The sequence below is a fragment of the Gobius niger genome (assembly GCF_951799975.1).
Source record: "Gobius niger genome assembly, chromosome: 12".
NCBI classification, from domain to species: domain Eukaryota; kingdom Metazoa; phylum Chordata; class Actinopteri; order Gobiiformes; family Gobiidae; genus Gobius; species Gobius niger.
The window spans coordinates 20,875,068-20,885,064 of NC_136863.1; the positions used below are offsets into that span (position 1 = coordinate 20,875,068).

General features: G+C 41.4%; 1 protein-coding gene across 2 annotated transcripts; it reads left to right on the forward strand.

Annotated features, from left to right (window-relative positions):
- Positions 1-457: 457 nt before the first annotated feature.
- Positions 458-6,073, forward strand: chchd3b (coiled-coil-helix-coiled-coil-helix domain containing 3b). 2 transcript variants are annotated; one of them, XM_079568165.1, is made up of 9 exons: positions 458-647; positions 1,292-2,984; positions 4,222-4,336; positions 4,470-4,650; positions 4,768-4,782; positions 4,909-4,992; positions 5,093-5,163; positions 5,247-5,382; positions 5,762-6,073. In XM_079568165.1, exons 1-9 carry the CDS (start codon positions 573-575, stop codon positions 5,816-5,818), a joined length of 2,427 nt encoding a protein of 808 aa, XP_079424291.1. In that variant the 5' UTR covers positions 458-572; the 3' UTR covers positions 5,819-6,073. The 2 variants fall into 2 exon arrangements, with proteins under 2 accessions (XP_079424291.1, XP_079424292.1); XM_079568166.1 differs by lacking the exon at positions 4,768-4,782.
- The last annotated feature ends 3,924 nt before the right edge of the window (positions 6,074-9,997 follow it).

The following is a 9,997-nucleotide window of genomic DNA, read 5'->3' on the forward strand; positions in this document are numbered from 1 at the left end:
GGGTGCATATTTTTATTTGTAGTATTTTTTTTCTCTTGTATTGTCATGAATTTGTCTCCAGCGTTTAAGACTAGGGTATTTGTCCTTTTAATCTTACACTCCTGTTAATTGTAAATAAAATGACAGTGTATTTGAGATTGTATTTGTCTGTCTGTTTGTATAATGCAGTTAAATGGTCGTGGTTATCACCCGAAAGGCCCAATGAAACTGCACAACATAGTCTCAAATAATTTTTAATACTGTTGTCATTATCTTCAGACAAATATTACACCTGTATCAGAGGTTGTTATCAATTTAGTTTAATAAAATAAGACCAATTTTATTCCTGTATTGATGTATGCCTATCTGGGACACAATGTTCTCTCACGGCTCATCGTTTCCTGACGTATTAGCCAATCAGAAATCGTGTTGTTGGGCTTCAGCCAATGGGAACAGTCGTTGCGGCGCGGGTGGGCGGGGCAGGTGTTTGCAGCCGAAACGCTGGATTTACTCAGTGTTGATGACCGGAGGAGAGTTGTAGATTAAGTAATTGTCAATAATCTGTTCATAAAGCGCAGTGACGCTCCGGCCGGATGGGGGGGAACGGCCCGAGTCACTTTGCAGCGGGAGAAGATGAAGGAGGGGTGACATTTGTGAAGGGCATTCGGGTGAGTGGAAACAGCACCCTGCAAACTTATGGGCAACAGTGACACCATGGCGCTCGAGTAATATGAGAAATAGTCGAGCATGCCTTTCTGTGCACGTGCGTAAAATATGTGCCACATTCAGTTTGTTGTCAATGAGTAAATATCATCTTTCAGAATTGACGTTGCCTGAATGTATTAGCCTATTATAGTGTAATAGATTTCAACATGTGGGGAGAAAACAGTTTTGTATGATGTATTGTTTTGGGTTTTGGTGTAGGAGCCATATTCCCACATATTCTCCTGCCCTTTGCTTTGTGCCCCATGACCCTTCACAAAATGGTGAACTCTGAACTCCATCTTTGGCAATGGCACTTTTTTTTAGGTTGGGTTTTAATGTTATTCACTGGGTAATTTATGTATAGAGTGATGTTGCAATGATTTAAAACAGACAGCTTAGCAAAATACATAGAGGAACCAAAATTATTACCATGGATCTGTCCTTTGCGTAATTTTAAAGGAGACAGTCTTTGTTTATTGCAGCACATATAGGCTCTATGTGATTAACGCTTAATTAAATAGTAACAAGTGTCACAGTTTAAGCAAATGGCAAAAATCTGTGTGTTTTGAGCTCTTTATGCCATGTGACCAATTGTCTGTTTCCTCAGCTTTCTGACCGAGTCATAAACCGGATGCGCCAGTCCTCAAAGAGCAGTGCTCCTTCTTCAGAGAGTGGACCACCTGCTGCAAAACATCAAACACCGCCCTGTTTCCAGGATTTCCTCCCTCTCCTGTCTCAGGACACCCCCTCACGGGACACTGCTGCTCCACAAACACCACCTGTTAAACTAGTTCCACCTCCACCTGTAAAGTTTCACGCTCTTCCCCCTCCGACTGCAGAGCCTGAGCCCAAAGCCCCGCCTGTAACTGACCCTGCCCCACTCGTGTCAATAGAAACACCCGCAGAGCTACCTCCACCTACTGCTGTACTCACTCCACCTCCACCTGTTATTGTCGAGTCTTCTCCACCTCCAGTCAATGAAGTTGCATCTCCACCAAGCATTCGTGAACCAATTTCTCCCATTCCTGTAGCGATTGTAGAAGATGTATCATCTCCACCACCTGTTATTGAGCTGGCCCCTACTCAACCCCTAGAAACCCCACCTATGCCTGAAGAAACCATTAAACCTACAATGCAGTTACCATCTGTCGACGTAAAGCTAGCGGCTGAAACTCCACCTGAGGCAGTACCTTTGATCGAAACATCCCCGCCTGTAGAACTTGCACCATTGGTTGAAACTTTATCGATTGAGCCAGTTATCGATCCCACACCAGTCGAGCCTATTACTGTGATTCCTCCCATTGAGCTCTCACCTGTTGAACCAGTTGTTTCAGCACTGCCCATTGAAACCACACCCATTTTAGCCCCATCCTCAGAACTCACTCCCACTGAACCAATAGCATTAGCTCCTCCCATTGAACTAGCCCCTGTCGAACCTATATTTACACCCCATGACATTGCTCCTGTTGAAACGGCAGCGGTAGCTTCTCCCCCTGAGCCTTCACCTGTTCAGGAAGCAATTTTAGCTCCGCCGACTTATGTGACACCTATTTTAACTCCCCCTGAATCCACGCCTGTTGAACCTGCATTTTCAGCTGCACCCACAGAACTTCCACCTGTTGATCCAGTTATAGTAACCCCACCCATTGAGGCTACACCTGTATTAGCTCCGCCCCCGGAATTCACAGCAGTATTCCCTGAACCTATTGTTTTAACCCCAGCTTTTGAAGCATCACCTACTGAAGCACCTGCTTTAGCTCCTTCCTCTGAACTTCCACCTGTCGAACCGATCATTATAGCTCCACTCATTGATGCTTCACCTGCTTTGTCCCATTCTCCTGACCCCACACCCGTTGAGCCTGAGATTTTAGCTCCTCCGATAGAAGCTGCACCCACAGAACTTCCACGTCTTGATCCAGTTATAGTAGCCCCACCCATTGAGGTCACACCTGCTTTGTCCCCGCTTCCTGACCCCACACCTGTCGAGCCACCTGCTTTAGCTCCACCCTCTGAACTTGTTGCCCCAGACACGCTTGAAGCTGTGCCTTTACCTCCACCTGCAGAGCCAACTTCTGAAACTATTGTCCTGTCTGCCGCTGTAGAAGATGCGCTCCCTGTTATTTCTCTCAAATCTCCTCCTGAAGTTTCACTTGAGCCTGCTCCTCCTGTGGAGCTAGCAGTAGGTCCCACAGAGACCCCTGAAGAGGCACCAGAATCCCCTTCGGAACAGCCCACTGAGATCCTGGCTCCGCCCACTCCTGCTGTTGAAGAAGCACAAGTCGTCGCTGTGGAGCCCCCAGGTTTGACCTCATCTACTGAACACTATTTGAACACTGTCACTGCAAATTCTTCTCTTACTTCTCTTACGCAAATGACAAAGAACCTGCTCCATATTGACATCATGTTTTTTGAAACACATAGGCCTACCCCAAAAATGAGTAAATTGGCTGTCTATACTCATTTACAACAGCAAATTACTAGCCTGGCTAACACCAGACTAAAATTACATGTGATATTTAGTCTGGGGACCACCATTCATTTTCTCGTAGGAGAGGTGTGGTTTACGATCGTCCATAGTCGCTTATTGGGCGATACGAAGAAAAAAAAAGAAAGTCTATCATGTCTGCACGTAGCCATAGCCAATCGTATCATCGTATGAGATGACGTATGACGTACCCGCTGTAAACTTCTGAGATAAACTATTTAGAACAAGGTCTAAAGCTTGATCGAAAAATACCATTGTGTCTGCTGCAGTCATGTTGGATCCGTAAATAAACTTTTTTTTTTTAATCCGTAAATAAACTACAATCTTCCGTACATCGAAGAGCGCGTCATTATCTTGCCGTCCCTTCTCGTTCTGTGATTGGTTCCCAAATCCATGCGAAAATTTCGGCCATGGTCCCCAGGCTGTTGTGCAGTTCGAAATGATTCGAGCGCACACAGCAGCATGGCGTTAGCCAGGTTAGCAAATTACAACATATCTGATAGTATATAACACAATCCCCTCCTGGAACCGCCACCTTAACGTGGTGGAGGGGTTTGAGCACCCGAATGATGCTGGGAGCTCTGTTGTCGGGGGCTTTGTGCCCCTGGTAGGGTCTCCCATGGCAAACAGGTCCTAGGTGACGGGTCAGACAAAGAGCGGTTCAGAAGCCCCTTATGAGAGACCAACAGGCCCAGTTAATCGTGAGGCCGTCCTTCTGTGGACCCACCACCTGCAGGAGGAGCCATAAGGGGCTGGTGCAATGTGATTTGGGCAGCTCCAACAGCTGCCCCCACGACCCGGCAACAGACAAGTGGAAGAAAATGGATGGATGGATGGATATAACACAATTTGTTAGATATCTTAAAAATTAAATTGACAAATAACATCAGTACAACTTATTTCACATCAATTTATAGTTTTCTTTTCAGTTCAGGACACATTTCCAGTATTTTTAGATTTGGTTCTGAGGTCGTTACTGTGTATATATGTATGCAGTATAAGCCATACTTTTTCATGTGCATAATAATAGTTTTTACTGTGTTTCTATACAGCTGAACCAGTCCCTCCTGAAGTGGTGGAGGAGAGGTTGAGGCAGAAGATTAAAGCAGAGTTAGAGCTGACTTTGGAGGAAGAGATCAGTAAGAGGCGACAGGCGCTGCAGAAACAGTAAGTTCTCAGTAAAGCCCCAAAACATTGGACACAAATTTTGAAGATATCAAGAAAACTACAATAGCAATGCTTGCTTCATTTACCGCAAAATGCATTTAATTGTTTCTAAACTACCACTGTTTACTCAAAGTTTGGAGGAGCTCCGTGCTCTTGCCATAGCTGAAGCGGAGGCAGCAGCTCAGGCTCAGGTGGAGCAGCAGGTGAAGCAGACTCTGGAGGCTGAGAAAGCAGCCTACATCGAAAACCTGACCCAGACCATCGCAAAGGAGCGCATGAAGACGGAGGACGAGAAACTGATGGTGCAACTTTATGTGAGCATCTGACCTACAAGACTGCATGCACTTGTACTTGGATTTACTCCAATACATGACAGTAGTCTTCTCTCTCTGATCTTACTTCTTTCTCTCTTGCTCTTGTGCCTCTTATAGTGGATGGAGCTAAAGGTAAGAGGGGTATAAACGTTACATGGGGTTCTTTCTCCTTCATCTACTCTCCAATTACTGCAATGTTGTTGGGTTGAATACCACAATGTTTTCTGATGCCATTGCGAATTTCTTGGATTTCTCCAGGCTCATAAACTAGAGTTGAGAGAGGAAGAGATGAAGAAACGAGATGCTCTCTACAAGGAACATATTGCAAAACTAGAATCAAAGGTATGCATACTCCCAATACTTTTTCTTTTTAAAGTGTGCACAGCTGATGGATTCCAAATTCTCATGGCTATAGAAATATTAATGAATATTTTGTATCCAGTGTTCACAGTTTTACAAAGTGACAGCTGACAGTTTTCAGAAGGGCAAAGAGGAGACACACAATCGTTTTGCGTGAGTTACACAACATTAGAAAACTGAACAAAAGTAATTAGAATAAACAACAATTGTTTTGAAAATTGTGTTATATTTTTCAGGCGTTTTGATATCCAGCCGGTCTGTGGCGATCTACAGAGTCAGATCTTTAAGTGCTATCAGGAAAACCCAGGGAAGACTCTGTCCTGCTCCGGAATTGCCTCTGCCTACATGCAGTGTGTGAACAAAGCTAAGGTGGTGAGTGATCTTTGTAGAAAGGATGTCATTTTACCTTTTTCTTTCAAATCTAGGAACAGTAGATTGTACAAAAGTGTTTTTTTCCGGACAGCATAATGTAAGTCTGAGTCCAATCTAAATCAAAACTATTTGCTAGAAAATCTCTGGTGCTTTGAGCTGCTCAGAACGTATTCAGTGACGATTAATGGACTTTCAAAATGACTGTTCCAGGTTCTATTACGCAATAAAATACATAGTTTATGCTACCAAATAAGAGCATTTTGCAAGAACAATTACAAAGGAAATAGTAGAAAATGACTTTAAGCTGTGAGAAATGAATTACTTTGGCAATATTTTCTGTCTCCAATTAGATTTTTTCTTCTTTGCAGGACAATATGAGCACCAGAGCCTAAGCCAAGGCTACAACATGGACTGCAACTTTTCCTGTAAAGTATAATATTACAAGTTAGCTTACTGTAAGTTGGTTGGTGTATATACTCACCTCAGCTGAGACACAGGACACTACTAGAAGACACTTCTACTGTGAAAATTATCCGGTTTACCTACACAAGCACCTCCTGCAACCAACTGTGCCAAATCCATAGCAACCTACAACAGTATTTCATTTTCCCTTTTTAGCAACACAAGTCGATTTACTTTGATTTATACTTATTTGTGTGAGCAATTGCTTTAATGTGTGCCTTAGAGTTTTCAAAACGTTATTAGTGAACTTTTTTCTCCAGATTTTCCATATTTATTGTGTGTGGATCAAACTGTCTTTCAAAGAGAATGGTGCATGGATAAAATACCTCAATAAATAACTCTTGAGACCACATCATGACAAAGTTATTTTATACGCTTTACAGAACTACCCAAAAAGGGTTTGACACTGAATTTTTGTTTCTACAATGTCGTGCGTGTGACATTGTAACAATTTACAATCTCGATTGAACTGCTGCCCTCTGGTGGTATTACGAAGTTTATGCAGATTTAACACGTGTTTGGTTTAAATTAATACTATAGGCTACATGACAATTGGGCCCAACATGCCATAAACACTTATAACACACATATTTAGGTAATATTTGTGGAACAAAAGCATAATGTAAATAAAATATGGATGTGGAACATGATGGCCGAGTAGTTAATGCTGCCGTCATGTTGAACTAATAAAAAGGTCTAAAATATATAATGCCATTACAATATGCATCTCATTATCAAAGTGTCCATAAAACACAAATTACAGTGTAAGCAATAGAAGACAACACAGGCAAAAATAACACATTTAAGTTATTACTAACCCTGATATCCGACAATAATGTCTTTCTTTGTGTATCAGGCTAAATACAAAAATAAGTGAAAGTTTCTTTGCATATGTTTAAATTGTATTTATTTTTATTACTTCAATGTCTTCTAACTGATACACACAGTTATATGAATGAAAAAGGTTAAAAGCAGCCCCAAGTGCAGAGTGATGAGGAGGTCGGATATCAAAGGCACTGACTCATTACCAAGAGCTGCTCATGTTCCTCTGTGCCATTTATCAAACCATGACCAGCAGCTTTAGTCACTGAAAGTATTGACAAACTCCAAAGGAATGCATCCATCCAATTAATAAAAATGCACTGCGCTACTGAACTGAGATGGGCATATACTGCAAGAGCCGACCAATGTTCCTCTAGAGGTCGGAAATAACTCGTTGAAAGCAGCTTTTCAACATTGTAACAGTTTTTTGGCAGAACAGAATAAGAATACTCGATAAGGCCAAGATAGTTTTTCTGTTCTCTGTGGCCTTTATTTTCCAAATACTTTATTATTGTCTCTGTAAATTACAGCATGTACAAAGAAGACTGGTGCATAGTAGCCAGTACACTTGCAGACTGTTATACACTTATAGATATATAGTGGTGAGGTCGCAGCTTTTTATTTTGGCTTTATACTGTATTTATTTATAAAAGTGTGGTATGTTATGTAACATCAATGAAGTCTGTACAGGCGCCTGAGGACATCACTGCGCTGCTAAAGGTGTCCTTCAGTCTGTTCCCACATTATGCCTCCTGGAAAAAAACCTTTTGTAAAACCTGCTGCTTCTAGATTTGAAAGAAAAATGTAATGAGCTTCAGATATCCTCTATGTACACTATACTAGGCTACTGCTATTATTATTACTCAGCTACTGTTATTAGTGCTTGTACTTGAGTGTAATTGTGGTTATACCTACATTATGCTGGTTCATTGTGGGTGGTGTCAGTTCACCTGGGACATCCCATACAGGAGTGCCCCACATGCGTCATTATTCAAATCTGCTTTTAAGCCAAGGGGCCAAACATGCCTTCCAATATTTGTTTTTGGTAGGTCATGGAAACCCTTTTGCATTTTTCCAAAGTTGAGAGGTCATTTGCATTTGTGCTTGTGCATAATCAGTACACGGAACATTTGAAAAGGCAGGTCTAACAAAGGGCTGGATATATTCCACTGCGTCTCTGGCCTCTCTAATAATTACAGGCATATTCATGTCGGATAAGTTGATGTTCAGTAGACAACAATGAGCAGTTACATATACTAAGTACATTTGCTTCTTGAGTACTGCTTGAGTTTTTGATGGAATTATATTGTAGCCTTTTTTTTTTTTTTTTACTTTTATTTGATACATTTTTCACTGTTTAAAGTTATTCTTCACAATTTGTAAGCTCATGACAAACACTTTTATAATGACTCCTGGTAGCCAATATTCTTTGAAAACATCAAATGTCTGATGGATTAGATCATTACTATAATATAAACTAGACTTTGAATCTCATAGTTACTCAGCAGTGCTGTCGTCTATGCCTTTTTTTACTCACAAAGCATTTTCTTATTTACATATTAGATTTGTGGCCTTATTGCTATCATATATATTGTTTCAATGTTAAATCAGGCACAGCATGCCCACAAAATAGCATACTTTATGTTTCAGCTTGCACTCACTCTTTAGCACCTCTCTTGATAAATCACCCCCTCAGTATTAAGTAAGTTTTTTCTTGTGTAGTTAGTTAAACACTGTGAACGGTACAATTTATATAGTGCTTTTCCACCTCCAAAGGGGACTCAAAGCTTAAAGGAACAGGCCACCATTTTTGCATACAGATATGTTTCTACCTGAGCTTAGAGGAGTTGATGTGTACCTGTCTGGTCTTTGTGCGTGCACTCAGTAAGACCATAGATGTTGTTAGCGTTTAGCCTCTCCCCGCATATTGCTACGGACCCAAACGGGGGTGATGTTAGAAGCGACCAAGCTCTTCCACGTTTCTAAGCGGATTAAAAAGGGGTACTATATTGTATGGCGTCATAACATCTTAGGAGCACTTCGACGTCTGTGCAGTAATATCCTCAGAATTCTTTAGGAGTGAAGATATTGCTGCGCCGCCGCCGAAGTGCTCCTAAGGTGTTATTACGCCTCACAATATAGTACCCCTCTTATCCGCTTAGAAAGTCGATGTGTATAGGGAAATAGGGAAAACATGGACGAGCTTGGTCGCTTCTAACTTCACCCCCATTTGGGTCCATAGGAATATGCTGGGAGAGGCTAAATGCTAACGTGACTGAGCGCACGCGTAAAGACCAGACAGGTACGCATCAACTCGTCTAAGTTCAGGTAAGAACATATCTCAGTATGGACAACGGTGGTCCTTTAAGAGTAAAAATATTTTAATATTTTCCATTTAGGACACTCTACCCATCTACGCATCTCATCGGTTCATTAGAAGTGCTCTGTTTGTCAATAGTTAAATGCACACACTCTTCTGATTAAAATGTATGTGACGACAAAGCTTTAGGTTTCAACACGTACTATGCTGTTCCAGGCCACTTTAAATGCACACTCTGTTCTCCTGCATAATAGCACTTTACTGAAACTTTGGGTTTAATTGTATGGTGTTTGGCCTCGCCGCACACCCTTCACACATTTCACCGGTTCAGTGTGTGTACCATTAGTACCTGTGCGGCACTCTCCTTTCATGCAGTAAATGTGCGGTTATATAACGCAGTCTTTTCATTCGCCGCTGCTGTAGTGATAGTAACCAAGGACGCAGCTCTTCAGTCTGTTACATACTGAAGCTGGTGCATGTGTTTGTGTGAAGGCACATCTATGTTTATCTGCTTCGTCGCACCCCAGAGATACTGCCACGCCTCATGAGATCTGTCTGTAGATCACAGCATTTTACTTCAATATCTGCTGTCAAATATAAATAACAAGTAATATTACAGGGGGTGTGAGCTTTGTTCATTTCTTACAAACAGCTGGTAAAATATAATTAATTGGAAATGAATGAATCAAAAGTGAAATCTATATATATGTAATTGAGATATTTGTTTTGCTGCATGTTAAGAAAACAGTTATGTCCTCAGCCAATCAGAAGATATGTTACAACAGCAAATACAATCTTCTATTCGATTCATATCCGTGAAGTAAGTGTTTTTTCCCCCAGACAACCTTAAAACATGTGGACGATCATACAAGGAAGCTGAAGAGTAGCTCAGAACTTTCACGATTTAGTGCATATACCAATGATAAATAACTGAACAAGACTTAATTGTTCAAATATCAGGTATTAGCGAAAGAGGACAGTAACGCAAAGAAAACAATATATTTAAAATGG

Bases quoted from the DNA above. Each gene is read 5' to 3' on its own strand.
- chchd3b (XM_079568165.1), top strand. From the start codon at position 573: ATGGGGGGGAACGGCCCGAGTCACTTTGCAGCGGGAGAAGATGAAGGA. The intron at 4,993-5,092 runs GTATGCATACTC...TTTTGTATCCAG, and splicing joins TTGCAAAACTAGAATCAAAG to TGTTCACAGTTTTACAAAGT. The intron at 5,383-5,761 runs GTGAGTGATCTT...GGACAATATGAG, and splicing joins GTGTGAACAAAGCTAAGGTG to CACCAGAGCCTAAGCCAAGG.